The sequence below is a fragment of the Rhinopithecus roxellana genome, chromosome 1, assembly GCF_007565055.1.
Source record: "Rhinopithecus roxellana isolate Shanxi Qingling chromosome 1, ASM756505v1, whole genome shotgun sequence".
NCBI lineage: Eukaryota > Metazoa > Chordata > Mammalia > Primates > Cercopithecidae > Rhinopithecus > Rhinopithecus roxellana.
This window is the reverse complement of record NC_044549.1, coordinates 135,610,024-135,632,231: the sequence shown is the minus strand read 5'-3', so window position 1 is coordinate 135,632,231 and position 22,208 is coordinate 135,610,024. Positions and strand designations below refer to the sequence as shown.

At 44.4% G+C, this 22,208-nt stretch overlaps 1 protein-coding gene across 2 annotated transcripts in view; it reads left to right on the top strand.

The window, feature by feature from the left end:
- Positions 1-22,208, top strand: part of USP13 (ubiquitin specific peptidase 13) — a 139,425-nt gene that overhangs the window by 76,921 nt on the left and 40,296 nt on the right. For both annotated transcript variants that reach the window (XM_010378670.2, XM_010378671.2), the window contains 3 exons: positions 12,843-12,968; positions 14,655-14,808; positions 17,489-17,663. In XM_010378670.2, the coding sequence (XP_010376972.1) occupies positions 12,843-12,968; positions 14,655-14,808; positions 17,489-17,663 (455 nt within the window). The remainder of the gene's footprint in view (positions 1-12,842; positions 12,969-14,654; positions 14,809-17,488; positions 17,664-22,208) is intronic.

The following is a 22,208-nucleotide window of genomic DNA, read 5'->3' as shown; positions in this document are numbered from 1 at the left end:
GCGTGGTGGCTCACGCCTGTAATCCCAGCACTTTGGGAGGCCGAGGCAGGCAGATTGCCTGAGGTCGGGAGTTCAAGACCACCCTGGCCAACATGGTGAAACCCTGTCTCTACTAAAAATACAAAAATTAGTTGGGCGTGGTGGCACATGCCTGTAATCGCAGCTACTCAGGAAGCTGAAGTGGGAGAATTGCTTGAACCAGGAGGTTGCAGTGAGTCGAAATTGTGCCACTGCACTCCAGCCTGGGCGACACAGTGAGACTCCATATCAAACAAACAAACAAACAAAGAATAACACACAGATTCCTTAGTCCCTCCGCAGGACTGAGGAATCAGAATCTCAGGGGAGGGCTTGGCATTCCTCAGGTATGGTAAGCTGCCGGGTGGTTCTTAAGCACACTCAAGTAGAGGAAACTCTGTGGGCCAGTCATTATTAATTAACAGAAGCACTGAAATATGGGCTTGATCTTTTAATGGCCAGACCTGCATTTCCACTGGCCCCTCCTTATGCTGCTCATTGTACAACTCCAGAGGGTACTACTCATAACTTGGTCTTTTTGAGTGGTGCCCTTGCAGCTGTGCAGTGCACAGCTTACACATCTGTGTTTGGCACCGTTCTCTCCCTTTGCCACAGATGCCCTGAGTGGAACTCATGCCCCACTTCCCCACCACCTGCTCTGGCTTCCCAGTACCCTGTCTTGACTTACTGGGCAGGCTTGTTCAGTTCTGTGTCTCAAGTGTTTATCTTAAGCCAGTCCTTCTTAGCTAATACCTGTAGACTGACAGCAAGAATCAACAGTGAATAAATACCCTCTTGTTCATAAGGAAGCCAGCTGGTTGTGGAAATGGAGCAAACAAGGGAAGGGAGGTTATGAAAAGAACATACAGAGGCATTCTTGGGGGCGAGGAGAAAGAAGTTGTGAAGAGGGTGGAGAGGGAAACAGACATTCTGAATGGCAAGCCCAAGAGACCAGAGTGGTACGGGAATAGGAAGAATTGAAGTTCTCAAGTTGCACTGTTACTCAGCATTGTAAGATAACAAGGTCCTTATCCACCAGAGGCTGGAAGGCTCCCATCTGAGATACAGTTGAGGAGGTGGCTTGAGGGTAGGGCTGGAGTTTGGGGTTATCCAGGCTTCTTCTACTTCTGTGCTTCTGTGAAACTTTAAAGAGGTGATTGTGGATAAACCTCAGTCCAAAATTGTGTTATGATCGTATTTGTTCTGAGTTCTCATCCAGGTGGTGTCACTTCTTGTATGGCTCTTCTGGGGTAGGGTCCGTGCTCTCTGGTGGAGGTGAAGGAGCTGGGAGTGGGACTCAGGACCCTGGCTTTCCCTCCTGGTTCTGCAAGGAGCTGTGTGATTATGGGCAAGCCATGCCACCTTCCGATCTCACCATTCAAGTAGTAGAATTGGTCTAGGTGGTGGTAGTGAATGTTTTAAGCCCAGGAGTCCCCTTTCTAATGTAAATAAAATCTGTGCACCTTGCGTGACCGTTTCTGTGCTTTTGGGATCTCCTTATTTGAGAAAATGTGAAATGAAAAATCATCCATTTAGTGCTGTTTGGAAATAAAATTTGGTTTTGTTGATATTACAGTTTCCTTTTATGTTAAAAAAAAGTAGTTCTTATATGAGCAAGGCACACTATCTATGCAGTCTACAAGTAGTATCTGTTTGGAGCCCTTGTCTGTCTTCCCGGAGCGTTGGATTCGGTGGCCGTAGTGTAGTAGCTCTTTACATCTCCAGTGTCTGAGGCTTGTAGGTGGGAGGCACTGCTCTGTCTGGATCGAGGTGTGTGATCTGAAAGCACTTGGGCCATCTCTGGGATGTGTTTTGCTTGGTCCACACATAAAATCTAAATTTCCATCTTCTCTTAACCACTCAGAACGTCTGACAGTCCCAGGCCTGTGATGTCAGCTAGAGCCAAGGGCCAGACCTCCCTTCACACAGGTCACATAGTCCCCAGCTGGCTCCGGTCCCTTTATGACTCATGACCTGACTGAGACTCTGGATATTTGGATTTGTGACCCTTGATCTAGATGACTTGTGAAATCCTTTCCAGCCCTCAGGTGCCATGATCTAGTAGTCTTAAAGAAAGAATCCTGATTGTGAGAAGTACATAGTGTGCATTTGGGCAGGGGCAGGGAAGGCCCATCCAGCTGGGTGTGAGACAAGTGGGTCTTTGGTCCAGCATTGGTAATATTCCTTTAACACTCAAATAGAGCTCACATTGACCATGATTTTCCTTGTGGCCTTGGGGATGTCCATTTCAAGCTGTTCCTTGAATAGACAAATAATTTACAGCAAAAATCTCCACTTTCCTTGACAGTGGAAATAATTAGTTTCTCAGGCATCAGGATTTTCACTGGCAGTTGGTTTCAAAGGAACCAATTTGTGAGGCTCTTTCATTTTCTCAGGTACCTGAAGCCCTTTGGAAGGATGGACCTGTCCCAGGCCGCTGGTGTTTGTAACTTATAGATGAGCCTGAAATGCCCCAAGATAGGGCAAGAAGATTCACTGAAACAGAAAAGGGGATAGATGATGAGAGGAATGTGTGGTGGAGGGGAGAGAGCATGAAGGATGGGTCAGAGGCATGTGGCAGAAATGCCTTTTTCCAGGGCCACCACCACTCATGATCTTAATAACTAGCATCACATAGTGCTTGCAAAGGGCCAGGCTCTTCCTGTATGTTCACTGATGCAGAAACGGATGTACAGAAGCCTTGCCCAAAGTTACAAAGCCAGTGAGTGCTGGAGCTGGGAATTATATCAGGCAGTTTGGCTCTGGAGTCTGTGTTTTTGATCACTGCATTATCCTACTTCCCTAACAGTTGTTCCAAGACTTACTTCAGGCTCCCAGTGCCTCAGTGTGTGGATGGTGGCAGGTGGATGACAAAAGGGGGCATTTGAAGTTTGCAGAATTACCAGGTAGCCCAGTTATGAGGGTTTCTCACCAGTGTCTTACAAGTTGGGTCATTTCTAGAATATATACTTCCCGGTATTAAATTAATCTGCTGTAAACCAAGGTTAAATCTAGCTTTTTATATATGCATGTTTAATAAACATTATCATGCATAAAAAGGTGGCCATATTTATTTGTGGTACCGCCATTTTTACTTAAATATGTTGAATTGAATTTTAAGATTAACTTGTGCTTACAATAGATAATACTATAAAAGGACATTTTTTTCTTCAAAAAGTATTTTCTCTATGCATTCTAAGGTAGTGCTTTCAAATGTTTTAAAGCAGAACACTCTACCTTATTTCTTCTTCCAAAGATAACATATTTTAAATAACTCTGTATTCTGTACAAGCTGCATTTCTTAAGCGACAATTTATTTGATTTCTCATCTAAATAATCCTCAACACATAATTGCTGGTCTCAACTTTTTATCAACATGAGATAACTAGTGTTCTGCTTCAAGGTGATGTAATTTTAGCTGTGAATGTAAGAGCTTTGTTTCCCTTAACCTCTATTTTCCTAGGTTAGACACATGCAACCTTTCAGATTCACCTTTGAAATATGAGTAATAGTTTGGGAATGCCCTTGTCCTCCTAGCTTAGGGGATTTGGGGTTTTGGCCTAGGTTAAACACTTACTGGTCCAAGGTTTATTGTTTAAGGTGACAGACTGGATTAAGAAAATGTGGCACATATACACCATGGAATACTATGCAACCATAAAAAAGGATGAGTTTGGGTCCTTTGTAGGGACATGGATGCAGCTGGAAACCATCATTCTCAGCAAACTATCACAAGAACAGAAAACTAAACACCGCATGTTCTCACTCATAGGTGGGAACTGAACAATGAGATCACTTGGACTTGGGAAGGGGAACATCACACACCGGGACCTATTATCGGGAGGGGGGAGGGGGAAGGGGGGAGGGATTGCATTGGGAGTTATACCTGATGTAAATGACAAGTTGATGGGTGCTGACGAGTTGATGGGTGCAGCACACCAACATGGCACAAGTATACATATGTAACAAACCTGCACGTTCTGCACGTGTACCCTAGGACTTAAAGTATAATAATAAAAAAAAAAATAAAATAAAAAATAAAATAAATAAATAAAATAAATAGTGAAACAAAAAAAAAATTTTTTTTTTTTTTTTTTTTAGGAGCAAAATTGCAAATTTATTTTTGGTCATCTAAGGTGTTGGGGAGAGGTCTGTCGGCCTCCGGCAAAGAAGGCCGACAGAGTCCCCCGGTGGGGCTCTCGGGCGGAGTTCCTGACACAGTCCCAACATCCTGACAGGAGTGGGGCTGGGAAGTCCGCGCGTGGTGTCCGTCCGGAGCGGCTTTTCTAGGAGTGGGAGGGCAATAGGCGGGGCACGGGCATGTCGGGGGGCATTCCGCAGGTGCGACCAGGTAAATCTTAGTCTCTTCGGATTGACGTCACCTGGCGCATGCCCGGTTGGTCTGCACCTTCCCTGGGCGCTGGCTGCATTTTCATGTGCGGGAAAAGTTGGTGAAGAAGAACCCGGAAGTGCACCATCTTGCCTCCGTTCGTCCAAACAGTCCAACCTTTTATTGATAATAGTGATAAGGGGCGCCGTGGTCTGTCTGGCTACTTCCTGCTGTTAAGAGGCGTCATTAAGGTCGGGGCCCATGGTTGGCATTTGGACGTACGGAATCTTGGCACGGAGAAATTTGATCAAAATGGGGACAAAACATGAAATAAGGCACAGTATTAGTATAGGAATGAGGAATGGAAGCATTTGTTGGAATATGGGCAAAACCCAGAAGGATAGTCCCGGCAAGGCTGGGGAGTATGAGATAGTTAAGAAAATTTAGTAAGTTTGAGGCGAGTGGGGGAAAGCCAAACTGATTTCCACTGATTGCTTTCGGTAGGGGCCCTTTTTAGTTGGGAATGAGGAACGAGTGCGCAAAGTAGTTGTTGGCCAGGCAGCAATTAAGGAATGGAGTTTTTCGTGGAGTGGATGGCTTTCCGCTTACTCCTACTACAGAGATATTGGATGGAAGGCTAGGTCCAGAGAAGGATGGCAAAACAGAATAGGTAGCCTCGCTGTTGATTAAAAAATTAATTGTCTTACCCGCTACCAGGAGAGTTACCCGCGGCTCGGCGAGGGTTATGGGGGTCCCCGAGTCTCGGCACCTTCAGTTGTCGTCGTCCAGATGTAGGAGCTGGAAGGAGCTCCCAGGATCCTGGGAAAGGGGGTCACGTGGAGACGCAGCACCTGTTCTCAGGGTGGGGCAATCAGACTTCCAGTGTCCTCCCTGCTGGCAAGCAGTGCAGGGGGGTTGCTGGTGGACGAGGGTTAGGACATTCACTGACCCAATGTCCTGATGCCTTGCACTTATAGCAAGGCTGCGTTGGGGCTCGGGGACCTTGTGGACACCTTTTGGCATAGTGTCCTGCCTTGCCGCACTTATAGCAGGCTCCTTTGGAGTCTGTGGGGTGTGTGCTCTCTGGCCTGGGGTTACGACTGTGCTGTAAAGCTGCTGCTAGGAGCTGAACCTTCTGTTCAAGGCGAGCTTGCCTCTGTGCTTCAGCTGTCTCCTCTCTGGAGTTATAGACCTTAAAGGCTAATTTAACTAGGTCTTGTATTGGTGTCTGAGGACCATCCTCTACCTTTTGAAGTTTTTTACGAATGTCAGGAGCTGATTGAGAAATGAAATAAGACGCCAAAATGGTGGCCCCTGTGGGGGAGGCCGGATCTAACCGGGTATACTGGGTTAGAACCTCAGTCAGCCTATTTAAGAATGCGGCTGGATTTTCTTCTGGATTTTGAATAATTTCTTTTAATTTGTTAAAATTTACAGTTTTGTTTGAGGCTGCTTGCATACCAGCCAACAAACACTGGACCATTTTGTCTCGCCTACGGCGCCCAGGCTGGCCTGCTTGATAGTCCCAGCCTGGGTCTGCTGAGGGGACTGCTTGCTCCCCTAGTGGAATGGTGGCGTCAGTTAAATGTAGTTGGTTGGCGTGCTGCCTGGCGGCCGCTAGGATGCGCTCTTGCTCCTCAGGGTTTAGGGTGGAGGTTAGGATAACCTGGAGGTCATGCCAAGTTAAGTCATAGGCCTGACAAAGGTATCTAAATTCCTTTATGTATATGGTAGGATTAGCTGAGAAATCACCTAAACGTTTCTCAATTTTGGAAAGATCGGCCAGTGAAAAAGGGACATGTACTCTGACTACCGCCTCTGCCCCAGCTACCTCTCGCAAAGGTGCTAACACTGTAGGAGGGTGTGGGGCAGGAGTGGAGACATCAGCAGGGCACTTAGAACGGGTGTGGGCAGAGACAGGAGACTCAAGATAGCCATTGGGGGCCCCGAAGGAGGCACGGGACCAAGTGGATTACTAGTAGATAAGGAGGAGGAAGGAGGAGTCTGGATGGGGGGAGGAGGAGGAGTCTGGGCAGGAAGGGAGCGGGTGGAGAGAGCGGGGAGAGAAGGAGGAGTATGGGGCAGGTCGGGACGAGAGCGTAAGGCCCAAAAGCCTTGTATGTAATTAATTTCGGACCACTTGCCTAGCCGCTGGCAGAAATTGCTGAGGTTGATCATGCCACAGTGGAAAGGAAAATTAACCGCTTCCTCCTAAGGTCTTGTTCGAGCTGTAAGGTTTTTAAATTGGCTAGGAGGCACCCTAAGGGGGTGCTCTTTGGAAATTTGGACTGGGGGTTTCCCATTTGTTTCCTCTTTACTTACACAATGGACACAATGGAACTGGAAGTGGATCTCTGCCTGGCTTCAAAGCGTCCTTTGGAACCAGCAGAGACAGACTGGAGGCTCACGGAGCCAAAGTGGAGATTACCTTCAGGCGGACGTCTCCATCCTGAACGGGTCTCCCGAGCCACTTGGTGGCTCAAAAGTGGGCCTCGGACCTGCGCAGGATTTTTGGCCGAGGGAGGTAAAGAGGAGACAAGGGCACTTACCCCAGAGAGGCCGTGAGAGTGAGGGAAGCGGGTCTCAGGTCCTGGTCTGTCTGCGGCGTGGGAGCAGGAGGAGGTTCCTCAACCCTTAGAGGCCTGAGGAGGGGTCTCCTCCCGGGTCTTCGGCACCAACTGATTTGTTTTTCTAAAGACCACCAGCCGAGCAGGCACAAAAGAACCAGCGAGTAGGCAAGGGTAGGAGCAAAACTGCAAATTTATTTTTGGTCACCTAAGGTGTGGGGGAGAGGTCTGTCGGCCTCCGGCAAAGAAGGCCGACAGAGTCCCCCGGTGGGGCTCTCGGGCGGAGTTCCTGACACAGTCCCGACATCCCGACAGGAGTGGGGCTGGGAAGTTCGCCAAAAAAATTTAAGTCAACAGACTTCATACACCTTTGTTTTAGGGAAAGGCAGACATGTGTCTATCTTACTTTTATCCTGTGGTTTAAAAGTATCTATTCAGGTATTGCTCTGATGTGATAAAAGTCTCAGTCTTGCTGCTTGCTTATTAATTAAAGCATTCGGCTCAGAGGAATATGAGTGGACTGTGTCTGGCTGTCGGAGTGGTGCACTCTGTTAAACAGAAAGTCCTGTGTAAGCATTTGGGAGAGATTCTGAACACTGAAGGCCTCCCTCTAATTTTAGCTGATCTGTTTTGCAATTGCTGTTGGAGAAAGTAAATACAGTATCTTATTAATATGACAGGTTCCTTAGTTGGGTGCTATTTTGGTGACTTCCTGGGTCTCTGTGTTATAAAGTTAGTGGTCAGGACTAGCCATTGCTTCAGGTGTCTGAGAGCCAGCTCTCAAGTGAGAGTGTGTGTTCCGTAAAGGCAGGGCTGACTCTTGGTCAGTTTTGGTCTCTGCCTCTCGTCTTATGAGGTATTGGGCCCACAGGGGACACTCAGGTGATATCACTGGCTCATTGCTAAATGGGAAACATGCTTTCTTTAATTTAATTCTTTGGTTCTTATTTTGGATTTTTGGTTTCTTTTAGGGAACTGCCTTGTCCAGAGCCTGACCTTTTTTTTTTTTAAAGGAAAAATTATTTAAATTTGCATCTGTAACTATAACACCTTCTTTCTTCTTTTAACATAAGTATTGTATTAAAAGTTTAAAGTGTTCAGCCAGGTATGGTGGCTCACATCTGTAATCCCAGCACTTTGAGAGGCTGAGGTGGGAAGATTGCTTGAAACCAGGACTTTGAGACAAACCTGGGCCACACAGTAAGACCTCTGTCTCTGAAAAAAAAGATAATAAAAGAATTAGCTGGGCACAGTGGCATGTGTCTGTAATCCCAGATACTTGGGAGGCCAAGGTGGGAGGATCACTTGTGCCCAAGGGTTTGAGGATGCAGTGAGCTGTGATTGCACCATTGCCATCCAGCCTGGGCAACAGCAAGACTTCGTCTCTTTAAAAAAAGCTGTTTAAAGTGTTAAAAGCACAGCAGCAAAATCAACAACCATCCCTTAGTATCACGAATACCTAGTCCATCTTCTGATTTTTCCCTGCATTATCCAAGATGTCTTTCTAAAGTTCCCCCCCTTTCTTTTTGCAAACTATTGATTTGTTGAAGGAGCTGGATCATTTGCTTTAAGTTTGCTCTAAAGATTGCTTCCTTGAGGTATTGTTTGACTTGTGTTTGGTATAAGGTCGCTAGATCTGGAGGCTTCATGAGATTCAGGCTCAACTTTTTCAGGGCCTGACTTTCTAATAACTAGGTGTGAAGTGAGCATATTAATAATTGAGCATGGGAATTGGTAAGATGTCCCCTCTGAAAGTGGAGAGTAGGCATGGGCATGGGTGTTAGCAGAGGGGCCAGGTGATGATCAAGGCACTAAGCTTGGAGTAGATGAGTTTGAGCTAACCCAGCTGTGAACCCCAGGAACTGGTCTGTAGCATGATATGAAGAGGAGGAGGTAGCATCTGTCTGGTTAGGAAACTTTTTTGAATAACTTCCAAATGATAGACAACTCTCAAGCAATAGCTTGACTGTTGAATAGAGGATTAAGAAAAGTTGGCTGAGGAAAATGAAGAAATGAAATGGTTACAGAAGTGTGGGAGGGGAATGGCTGAGACTGGGCCACAGTCCAGATATGGGACTGATTTTCTAGTGTTTCCCACCATGGTCTGTATTGAAACTTCTCCTCCTGGTTGTATGGCCACATGATGGCCCAGAGCAGTAGCTAGCTCCTCAGAATTTACTGGCTTGTTAAACTTTCCAGAGTGGCTGCTTGCTATGGTCTGTGTTGGGGACTGGCAGCCACACCAAACTTGAATCACAGATTATAAGAAATAACACTATCAGCAGCAGGCAGTGAATGCATGCTGACGTGAATGCCTAAAGAGAAATGCACAAATGCCGAGGGATTTATTCCAAGTGGTGCCTCCCTACTCTCGAAAGTGGAGAAATAACTGTTGGAATGGCTTGTGATGTTGGCCCTAGAGTTGTATGGGCTTGAAGAAGGATTATGCAGACTCTTGATGTATTGTCTTCTCTTTAGCAGCCTGTAGGATGGACTCAGGGACCTCAGAGATGAGATGTTGGCACATGTATACCAAAAACAGCGTAAGGACACTAGAGGGAGGGGGTGGAGAGACTTTTTTAGGTTTGTGACCCTGGACTTCACACCTCTGTGCCTCAGTTTTCCCATCTCTCAAGTGGAGATAATCATCATCATCACCACCTCATGGGGTTGGGTGAGTTAAGAAAAATCAATATGTACAGTGTTAAGAACTGTGCCTGGCACGTAGTAGGTATTCATCCAAGCACCTGAGTTTTTATAGCTCTCAGTAAATGTCTGCTTAATGAGGACATAAATGTTAGCCATCATATGAAGCTAGATGTTATTACTGCATACTTATGTCAGCTGATACTATGTGATATATATCAGCACTGTGAATGAAGAAAGTCACAACTTTTACATAGGTTTCAGGAGGTGTATATACAGGTAGTAAAATTAATTGTGCTTTGACTAGCGCTGGAAGCACAACTGAAGCCGTGTATGTGTGTAAGCTGGTCATGTATATACAGGTTGTCAGTCCTTAGATGCCCAAATGCTGCCACTTTGAGGAATTCTTTGAGAGCTGCCAGTGATGTTTCAGGTCCTCTGTGGTGTTCCCTAACATTTGTTATCGATGTGTGTGTATGTCTCTCATCTCCTCTGTTGTCTGTAAGCTCCTAGAAGACAGAATTTCCAATAGTGCTCTGCATGAAGCAGGCAGTCACTAAATACTAAGTGCCCAGACCAGATTATGTTTTCAGCAAGACAGGGAAATTCATCAGATTTTTATTAGAAAACACTGCATAGAACATGTGTGTTGGAGAGATGTTATATATGGAGCTGCCTCTTTGTTGCAGGGAGATAGATAAAGGAGTTTTCTCATCACCTGTTGCATATGACTGTGATTCTGCAAACGTGTCATGGTCCCCAGACTATAGGCATGAACCTGGATGTCCATGAGAATTCAAGGAGGTTTAAGACATGGCCTCCACCTGCAAAGGCTGCAGAGACAGACCAGAAGCAGGCTGAAAGTTAAAGAAGGTAGAGAAGCCAGGCTGGGCGCAGTGGCTCACACCTATAATCCCAACACTTTGGGAGGCCGAGGCAGGCGGATGACGAGGTCAGGAGATCAAGACCATCCTGGTCAACACGATGAAACCCCATCTCTACTAAAAAATACAAAAAATTAGCCGAGTGTGGTGGTGGGCGCCTGTAGTCCCAGCTACTCCGGAGGCTGAGGCAGGAGAATGGCATGAATCTGGGAGGCAGAGCTTGCGGTGAGCAGAGATTGCGCCACTGCACTCCAGCCTGGGTGACAAAGCGAGACTTCGTCTCAAAAAAAAAAAAAAAAAAAGAAGGTAGAAGGCAGTTTGTGCTCTGGACTCGGAGGAGCGGAGTATGGTCTGCAAGCTAAGCAAAGGGAGGTTTTATGGATAAGTGGGTGGGTAGCAGCTTCAGCATTTGCAGAGAGGACGTAAATTACTTCTTTGGTTCAAATGACAAGGTGAGGTTTATATGACTGAGACCTAAGTGTGCTTCAGGACCCACTTACTTGTTTTTGCTACAGACAGCCTGGAACTGGAGTCAGAGCCACTCCGGTTAGGCTTTGTTAGCTGCATGGCAGTTGGGTGTTAAGACCACTTTGAGCTGAAAGGCCTGTCTGGCACTTCTCTACCAGTCTCAGCTTCCCGAGTGAAGATAAGACTAGTGCCCGCTTTCTAGGGTTACCAGGAGTATTAACGAGACAGTAGGTATCACCATGAGCAGATGGGCTGAACTTGGAGGAAACATTTGGGAAACAGCTTTATCAGGTGCATACCTCTATCACCAAAGGCGATGTGGAATTTTCCCACCTGCCTCTTCAGAGCATCCTGGGCAGATCTCCTAGATTCCTAGTGATTTTCTGTAGGTTACTGTATTAAAAAGCCAGTTTTAGGCTTCTTCATTCTACCAAACTCAAGAGTTTCAGAAAACAGCAGTGCTGAAGCATTAGTGTCGGCATCTATTTTTTTTTTTTTTTTTTTTTTGGTGTATGTGGGGGTCCTCGCTCCACTTCTTTGCTTCTTTCCACCCGCTGCTGGCCCCTCCATAGTCAAGGGTCAAGGGAATTGGAGATTAGAGAAGTAGACAGAGTTTTTTCACTTACCAAGTGCTGGTGCGCTCCCTCTGGGCTGCCACATGTCTCCTGTCATGGCTGGCCTTTTGTAGGGGCACATTAGTGGTTTTTTAGAGCTGCCTCCCCGCAACTGTCATCCCACCCTCAGGAACCTTACAAGGATCTTTCCCTGATGCTCTGTCCAGCTAGCCTCTGCAGCCTTCACCCCCACCTGCCCTGAGCCTTCTCCACTGGCAGACAGCCCACCCACTTCTGCAGGGTCCTACATGGGTCATCTGGTTGTCTTCTGATTCTGAGCTGTCCTGCTGGTCCCCCAGGAAATCCAACATCCTTGTCCTGACAGAGTTGCCCTGCTGCTTGCTCTTCCCCTGCAGCCTTCCTAGCAGCTGCAGCCAGGTGAGGGGCAAGCCCTCTACAAGCTCCTGGGAACTCCCTGTGCTCTGGTCCAGAAACAGTATGGGGTGGGCTCGTGAGCTTGAGCAGCTCTGCAGTGCTTTAATGGGCCATGCAATGCCATTTTTCTTTCTTGCAAGTCTCCATTCTTCAGGAGGCATTCTCTCCGATACCCTCATGGAGGGGAAGGGGAGATGCTGCAGAGCTCTCCTCTCTTTTATTTATTTATTTATTAATTATTTATTTGTCTATTTTTTGAGATGGAGTTTAGCTCTTGTTGCTCAAGCCAGAGTGCAATGGTGTGATCTTGGCTCACTGCAACCTCCACCTCCTGGGTTCAAGTGATTCTCCTGCCTTATTCTCCTGAGTAGCTGGGATTACAGATGCATGCCACCATGCCCAGCTAATTTTTTGTATTTTTAATAGAGATGGGGTTTCGCCATGTTGACTGGGCTGGTCTTGAACTCCTGACTTCAGGTGATCCGCCCGCCTCAGCCTCCCAAAATGCTAGGAATACAGGCATGAGCCAGTGCACCTGGCCTCTCTTTTTAACTTCCATCGGAAACCTTTCCTCCCAAGTCATCTCTAGCCTGCTCTGAAATGGGCTATGACATTTGGCCACTGTGTAGCAAGTCCTGTGAGAATGAGCCTAGTGCCTGTCTTTAGAAAGTGAGTACTTTCTAAAGTGTGTGTCACCTATTGTCTCTAGTTTTGAGTAAACAGGAAGAGTCTCATTCTGTGTTCTTCATAAGTTTCATAGTACAGGGCCTGGCACATAGTAAACACCAGCGAGTATTGGGCATTATCATTATTTTCCTTCTTTGGGCTGTAGTTTTCTCATCTGGAAAGTGGAGTTTATGGTGGGCTCTGCTCTGCTTGCCTCTTAGGACTGTTAACGTGCATGAAAGGATTGTAAGTCCATTTCATTTTTATACTTTAGCCACAGCAGAACGGGATCTCTCCGCGCATGTTTAAGGCCTTTGTAAGCAAGAGCCACCCGGAATTCTCCTCTAACAGACAGCAAGATGCCCAGGAATTCTTCTTGCACCTGGTGAATCTAGTAGAGGTGAGTAGTCAGTCTTTGCGATGCTCAGCGGGGTTGTAAGAAGGGTGCCAAGCCACTCAGTGCAGTCCGCTGTGGCTTGATCAGAATGCCTCCCCATTCTCTTCTTGCTTCAGTCTCTCCTGTTGAAGCTGGTTCAGAATCAGCTCCCTGGAAACTCTCTGCTCAGCCCACTTGATGTGACTGCTCTTCACATGCTAGTTTCCAGACACTTGTGGATCTCTGTGCTTCTCTTAACCTGTATGTGTTATAGGAGTGCTTGCCAGTTATTCCACTCACAATTTATTTTTCCTGGTCTTTGCAACAAAGTCCCTTAAGAGCCCCGCATGGTATTTGGTGTCCTGCCACTGCTCAAAGATGATGACTCTGCTCACATCAGAATTGAATGCTATTAAAAACTTTTTTTTTTTTTTTTTTTTGAGACAGAGTCTAGCTCTGTTGCCCAGGCTGGAGTGCAGTGGCACGATCTTGGCTCACTGCAACTTCCGCCTCCCAGGTTCAAGTGATTCTCCTGCCTCAGCCTCCTGAGTAGCTGGGATTATAGGCATCTGCCATCATGCCTGGCTAATTTTTGTATTTTTAGTAGAGATAGGGTTTCACCATGTTGGTCAGGCTGGTCTTGAACTCCTGACCTCGTGATCCACCTGCCTTGGCCTCCCAAAGTGCTGGGATTACAGGTGTGAGCCGGAAAGCCACTGAGAATTCCTGAGTAAAGGCTTTTTTTCCCCCTGAAAAAGCAACTTTTTTTTTTTTTTTTCACCTTCCTGGTTACAACAGTGTTCTTTGTGGAAAATATAGAAAACACAAAGGAGAACATCAAAATCCCCCTTAATGCCACCCCCTGCAAACAGCCAGTGTTTTTTGTTTTGTTTTGTTTTTTTTTTGTCGCCCAGGCTGGAGTGCAGTGGCATGATCTTGGCGCACTGCAACCTCAGCCTTCCAGATTCAAGCGATTCTCCTGCCTCAGCCTCCTGAGTAGTTGGGATTACAGGCGCCCACCACCACACCTGGCTAATTTTTTGTATTTTTAGTAGAAATGAGGTTTCACCATGTTGGCCAGGCTGGTCTCGTACTCCTGACCTCAGATGATCCGCCCACCTCTGCCTCCCAAAGTGCTAGGATTGCAGGCGTGAACCACTGTGCCCGGCCAACAGCCAGCATTCACAGTTTGGCATCTGCCCCTCCCGTCACTTTCCAGGTCTTATGTTAATTCTCTACATGCCCTTCTGTAAGCAGTGTTTTCACTTAAATGTTTTGCCACATCGTTACATCTGTTAACAGAGCATGATTTCTGTTTTATTTGTACCTAATTTATATGAGTGTATTTATATAATCATATTGTACATGTTTTCATTTTTCCGGGCAGCCCTTTATTTTTTTCCCTTTCTCTTTTGATTGGCTTCTCCTCCTCCTTTCTTTTCATTCTATGAATTTCTCTCCCATGGTTTTTAATTTAATAATATTGAAATAGCAATCCATGATGAACTGTATTTTATTTTACCAATCCCCATTTTTGGACTTTAGATAAATTCCCGTGTTTTGCTATTAAAGTGCATTGGTGAATGGGCACGCCCAGAGGAAATGTTTAATAAAGCCAAGTGTTTACACCAGGTTTAGAGTTCATTTTCTAGTAAGTCTTAGTGGCTCAATATTCAAACATTTACTAACTTGATACAATCCATCCTTCAGAGGAACCGCATCGGCTCAGAAAACCCAAGCGATGTTTTTCGTTTTTTGGTGGAAGAACGCATTCAGTGCTGTCAGACCCGGAAAGTCCGCTACACGGAGAGGGTGGATTACCTGATGCAGTTACCTGTGGCCATGGAGGCGGCAACCAACAAGGGTAACAATTCCAAAGCGGGAAGTTAGTACTGTGTGTCTTCATATGGGAAAACCCTCGAATCAGAGAGAATGGTTTAGTCACTGAAGTGTGTTAGGAGTAGACCCAGCCCAGATGATGTCTGTTTTGCTCATCTCTTTTCATCTCTTTGTTAGTTCCCGTGTGACTTTTCCTTTGAGAAGAATCAAATGCATGACAGGTTTTATGGAGGCATTATGGTTCGAACCTACTTCACTGCCTATAAATTTGGCTAACTACTGAGTATGGACTCAGCATAATTTTGGGGAAAGTTATTGGTAGTGATATATGTAGAAAATTCTTTAACACTGTCATTTATAAGTTGTGCTATAAAGTCTGAGGGAAATGATCAGGACTGTATTTTTTAAAGTTAGACATTTGAGCAGAGGTCTCTTGAAATAATCCGGCTTTGGCACATGAGTATTTCAGCCACCTCTTCTGGGAGATAAATTGTGTCAGGGTTCTTTGTAAAGGCAAAGCCCATTAGAAGGGTCTCTGGACTTTGGAAGAGAGAAGGAGGCAGAGATGTGGCATTCATGTTTGGTGCCTTCTCCTTCCATCAGTCTAATCTGGTTCTTCCTAGGCAGAATAGACAAATGGCATTTCTTTGAATTAACATCGTATAAGCAAAATAGACAAAATAGCTGCTGTATTGCTCATCTCCTGTGAACCAGTCATTTTTGTAAAGTTCAGCAATTCCACTCTGCAGCCATAAAAAGGAATGAGATCATGTCCTTTGCACATGGATGAAGCTGGAAGCCATCATCCTCAGCAAACTAACACAGGAACAGAAAACCAAACACCGCATGTTCGCATTCATAAGTGGGAGTTGAACATTGAGAACACATGGACAAAGGGAGGGGAACATCACACACTGGGGCCTCTTGGGGGATGGAGGGAAAGGGGAGGGAACTTAGAGGACAAGACAATAGGTGCAGCAAACCACCATGGCACATGTATACCTGTGTAACAGACCTGCACGTTCTGTACATGTATCCTGGTTTTTTTTTCTTTTAGAATAAAAAAAAAAAGTTCAGCAAATCCCTGGATGGCCCATTTTCCTCTTTCTTGTGTATGGGGAGTCATGGGTCAGTTTATGATGTTAACTGGAAAGTGATGATTATGATGATTTGAGATGAAATGATTTTCATTTTCTATATGCTCATGCAGTTTTTGATCAGTTTCAAAATCTTTCCAGTGTAGAAACAAGGGAATGGGAGTCTGTTGTTTGTTTCCTTGTTAGAACTAGGCTTCAGTGGTTTCTCTTGTCTACCTCAGGGTTACTGACTCACATGTCTGCTCAGGTCCATGATCTTTTCTAATTCTGTTTATCATTTATTAGTGATAACTATTTTTTTTTTTTTTTCAGAAAGGAGATTTATAATTTAGTCTCTGGAATTTGACTGCTGGGAATATCTAATGTTAGCAACCTAGATATAAGTACATCATAAACTGACTGGGGACAGGGGAATGAATTTTAAAAGCATCTAAGATGTGTTTGGGAAAACGGATATGTGCGTAAGTGTACTTACAAACTGTGATAAATCAGGAGTTTTTTTTTTTTTTTTTTTTCCTTTTTTGGGTAATACAAAAGAAATGACCAGAAAGGCCATTCAAATCTATATAAAATTTTGACTACAGGCTAGTTTCCAGGACCAGATCTGCTGGTGCTTGGGAGCTTCCTCTTTTCCCCTTTGTATTTAATCATTTGAGTAGGAATAGCACAGAGGCCTTCGAGGTTGGTAGCCCTGTGTCTGAGCGTGTTGGGTAACCTCCACAGGAAGTTGTCTTGGCAGTGCTGGTTATGTCATGGGTGTGTGATGGTGGCTAACTGCAGTCCTGTAGTTATCCTCCTCCTTGGCCTCACACCTCTGTGGAACCCATGACCTCTAATCATAGCTGCTGGTGGAACCAAATCAGAAAATGTATAACACCAGATCTGGTTCTTGGTTCTTGTCAGGCGCTTAGCGGTGGTTCTTCTTCTTTTTTTTTTTTTTCTGCCTTTGGTTATTTTATTTTAAAACAGCTTAGAGTTAATAGGAATGTTTTTGTTACTTTTGTCTATGTGTGTGATCATTGGCAAAAATTGATCCCCTTACACAATATAACATCTCTTTCTGGCCTCATCTCTTGGGTTGTGGAGGGAGTGCTGATCAGGGTTTGAAGTCCAGCTTTGTCAATAATTGGCTGGTTTTGACTTTGGGCCTCAGTTCTTCAGCAAGGCAGTGAAGGACTGGGAAGAGGTTAGCCCTTGGACCTTTTCTGGCTATAAAATACTCTGATGTGAAGGCCTTGTTTTGGGAGGATGGCATTTGAATAAACCCAGGATTGGCCTTTGGACAAACCAGGTTCATGGGCATTTATATCACACACATGGTCTCACCCTCTCACCCACCCAGGCCAGGCCAAGCTCACACTTCCCTCCTGTCAGTCTCAAAGGGGAGCACGCAAAAGGATATGAATGGCTCAATGCCACCTGTCGGTGCAACTCTAAAGACAGCCCCAGAACAGCCTTTCAGCAGGCGCATCTGGCTCTGTAAAGGACAACAAATAAGCAACCCTGGCCCAGCCCAGAAGCCTTCAGGGAAGACTGTTCAAAGAGGGTGCTTTTCATTTCCGTAGGGTAAGAGTGATTGCAAGGTCATTCATTTGCTCTTTCCCTCAGATGAACTGATTGCTTATGAACTAACCAGAAGGGAAGCAGAAGCAAACAGAAGACCCCTTCCTGAGTTGGTGCGTGCCAAGATACCATTTAGTGCCTGCCTTCAGGCCTTCTCTGAACCAGAAAATGTTGACGATTTCTGGAGCAGTGCCCTACAAGCAAAGTCTGCGGGTGTGAAGTAAGTGTGTGTATGTGTGGTGGCAGTGGGGTGAGGAGGGGCCTTTAGAAGTGGGGACAGGGATAGGGGAGAGGGAGTGGGTGTTATTTGTGTCTGTGTGTGTTTATTCATGTGTGATGGATGGGATTATGGTTCACACACCCTAATTGTCATCATACTTCACTTGTGTGAGATGTGTCCAATAAAACAGGCCTGTGATTTATATTATATGCTAAGGAGGGGTTTTCTTTTTTCTTTTTTTAAATGTAAGGTTGTGATTTATTCTCTATTAGGAGCCTGCCTGCCTTTCCTTCCTTCCTTCCTTCCTTCCTTCCTTCCTTCCTTCCTTCCTTCCTTCCTTCCTTCCTTCCTTCCTTCCTTCCTTCCTTCCTCTTTCCCTCCCTCCCAACCTTGCCCACATCCCCAGCCCCTCTCTCACCAAGAGGGTACAGCAAAGAAACAACCCCATACTCCCAAATGGCAAGAATGACATTATTAATGAAGAAATTATAAAAATACTTAAGACAGGCCTCCATATTTAAACTCCATTGTGCTATATTTTAACTCCATAATTAAAGACTTGGTCTAGAACTTAGTTGACTGTTTCTCCTTGGAGACTAGGAGTCTCAGGACATCTCAAAGTGGACAGGAAGTCTCCTGAGCATTATTGAAATGAGCCGCTCAGGGTTTAGTCAGATGTCCTGTTTTCACATTGTGAGGCTGGTTGTCAGACACACACATGTTTTTTTTCCCCATTTGCCACCCTAGTTGATTTGATACAGTCGAATCCTTGCCAACATACTTCATATCACTGCACTTATTGGAAAAACAGTGCTTACAGTGGCATAAAACAAGGGGAGGTCTGAAAGTTTGGCTCCAGGAGTTTTGCTACATTCAGATATTCTTTGGCCATTTTTCTTTGAGGCTAAGATTGAGATTTTGGCTAACATAAAGAGGATTAAAGGATGGAATAGCTGGTGTGGGCTGTTTTTACCATGGCCTCAATAGCAGTTCAACCTGTATATATATATATATATAATATATAACATAATATATAATAATAAATATTATATAATATACAATAAATTATAATAAATATATTATATAATATAATATAACATATAATATATAATACATAATAAATATTATATATTATATATACTATTATATATTATATATACTATAATAATATAATATATAATATATATATATTTTAGATGGAGTTTCGCTCTGTCGCCCAGGCTGGAGTGCAGTGGCATGATCTCAGCTCACTGCAACCTCCTCCTTCTGAGTTCAAGCAATTCTCCTGCCTCAGCCTCCCAAGTAGCTGGGAATGCAGGCATGTGCCACCAAGCCTGGCTAATTTTTGTATTTTTTTTTTTTTGAGATGGAGTTTTGCTCTTGTTGCCCAGGCTGGAGTGCAGTCGCGCGATCTTGGCTCACCGCAACCTCTGCCTCCCGGGTTCAAGTGATTCTCCTGCCTCACCTTCTCAAGTAGCTAGGATTACAGGCCTGTGCCACCATGCCTGGCTAATTTTGTATTTTTAGTAGCGATGGTATTTCTCCATGTTGGTCAGGCTGGTTTCGAACTCTCAACCTCAGGTGATCCTCCTGCCTTGGTCTCCCAGAGTGCTGGGATTACAGGCGTGAGCCACTGCGCCTGGCCAATTTTTGTTTTTTCAGTGGAGACGAGGTTTTACTATTTGACCAGGCTGGTCTCGAACTCCTGACCTCAGGTGATCTGTCCTCCTCAGCCTCCCCAAAGTGCTGGGATTACAGGCATGAGCCACCATGTCCGGCCTCAGCCTATATTATTTGTTCTCTGTGAAACCCCTCCCTCGGGTTTCTGCTATGTTTCAGATTATAGACTTCATATGTTAAAAACAGGGAAGCAAAAACAATTTATTTCAGAAAGGAAAAACAAGCCATATTTGTTAAAATTATTTTTAAAAAGCTCCCTATCCAAGGGAGATGAATAGTAGTTCATTTGGGTATCAGTTGCCCATCACTAGGTGAGTGTTCATCCTAGGACTGTTCAGTTGTAGGTGTGGGTGGTTGTGTGTGTGCATGTTGTGTATGTGTGCACATGTGCATGTGCCTGTTTGTGTCCTTGCAGATAATAGTTGTTGAGTTCTCAAGTTCAGTGTGAGAGATACTTCATTACAACTCAGAGATATCTTTGGGCATTTAGACCTCCACACCCTCTATCAGTGATGGAAGCAATTTTTAAAAATCATTGACAGTAGGTTTAAGACTGATTCCTCGAACATTTATCCTTTTCTCTTTGTGCTTTTGTTCTGATTCCATTTTGGAGGTGGAAGGTGATCATGGGGCCTGGAAGCTTCGAAAGCCCCAGCATCAGGTGTGAGCTGCAGAGTGGGATATTGTTCACTTGCCTGGCCCTCGGCCACGCCTTTCTGCTCTTCAGAAAAGTGCCTGGTGTCTTAGAAGTGCAGGGTGTGACACACTCTCTGTGCCTGCCTCTCCCTGTAAGTGTCTTACCAGGAAGCAGCCTTTACAACACCTGGAAATGGCCCATCTTTAAAATGTGGACTGAGAGGTATTAGTTTTCCACAGACAGGTAGATTCCCTGAGCCCGGAGCTAGTGGTCAGGAGACCTGGATTCTTCTCCTGTGTCCACCTCCCACCTTAGCTTCTATCCTGGGGCAAAGTCACCGCCCAGTGATTCCATCTGTAATGGAGAAATGATGCTGTCCTGAATTTCTCCTCAGATGCTACAAAATATTCAGTTGTAGGCAGTGCTAGCCTATCTATCTAGAATCCTCGAGGAGGGGTTTCTGCTTCCTATAGTTCTTACAAGGACCTTTTACCTTTTCTTTTTGTCTGCATACACACATGCTCTTGCATGTGTCTTTTGTATACATGAGAAGAATTAGTACTGGGCATATCCAGTTGTTATTAATTGAAAACTAGTCCCTGTGGGAAAGAAAAAGACAATGTTAAAGGTAATACAGCAACTATCATTTATTGCACATTTGTTATTGCCAGGTCATGTGTTAAGCACTTCCCATCAATTATCATATTTCATTCTCTTAGTAGTCTGAGGCAGGTACCATTATTTTCTCATTTTATGAAGGAAGAAATAAAAGACGTAATTGGCCAGTAAGTGGCAGGCATGGGATTCATTCCAGTCTGATTGAGTTCAAACTCTCAACGCTTGTTATCGAGCACCCCTATATTCCTTGTCATGCTTGCTTATCCTTACATTTTTGTAGAGTCTTGCTTTTCTTTATTATGCTTTATCATGTTTCAAATATTAGTTTTGAGAAAACCAGTTCAGCAGATTTCTAAGAGATGTTATTTTTATTTCCTGCAGTATAGGCTGTGATTCAGTCTACATTTTATTAATTTGGGGCCTTGAGTTTTTCTTTTGTTACACCCAGAGCCTGAAGACCAGGAAGAGGCAAAAAAATGTCCTAAAGATCTTGGCGGATCTTGCATCAGTATGGGCCAGACATAAAGACCCTTCTCTTAAATGATCATGAACAGACTGTGTCTGGGAAGAATGTTAGTGCTTGGAAAGTTTATTCACCCAGCAAATATTATCACTCACTTAGCATATTCTAGGCAATGGGTTGAACTAACTCCTGCCCTCAGATAGCTTACAGATGAAGAGTTGAGAGGGAGAGATTTTTACTTACCCATGATCATTTCTAAAGAGAAAAGCATAGTGTGGGGTTGCAGAGCACAGACTCTGGGTAGATGCCCAGTGTTTGAATGCCCAGGCTAGAACTTACTGGTATGCGACCTTGGCCAAGTGACCTCACCGCCATAAGCTCCGGCTTCCCTATCTGTAAACTGGGGATAATAATGGTACTTTCTTTACAGGGTTGGGGTAAGGATTAAGTAAGATAAGTCGTGTAAAGTGCTTCACACAGAGCAAATATGGGATGGAATTGTTTTTTCTGTTATCTTTATCTTCCTTTTTTTGTCTTTGATGATGTAATTTGAGTGTAGTGGATTGATGATTATATTTTCAACAAGTAGGGTAAGATTACGGATTTTTTTAGTTGTTAGGTTTTCAATACTGTAGACATCTTAATGTCTTAATGTCAGGAAGAGGTACACTTTATATTTCTTTCTCAATACAATCTTTATCGTATTTTTGCCTTAATTGTGATTTAGCGAACAATCAATATATTTTAAATAATGTTAACAGGTTGTTAACAACAACACAATATTGTTGTTGGGACCTACTCTAAGCACTTTATATGTCTTAAATCGTTTAATTCCCATAACAGCTCTTTGAAGTAAATTTGCCGTCTATCTAGATCATTAGAATGACTTACATTCTAATGATCTTTATTAAAAACATATCGCTTTCCAAGAAATATTTTAATTCCAGGAATTAATGTTAGGAATAAAAGAATAAGCTGAACATAATTTATAACTTTGCTAGATTTAACTAACTTGATGTCCCCAAACTGCAATAAATGAATGCAAAGCATAGCTTTTGAGATTGATTTGAACAGATACATACTGAACAGTTACTACATGTGAGCGATTCAACTTGAGACCCTATAGAGGTTACAAAGATGAATAAAG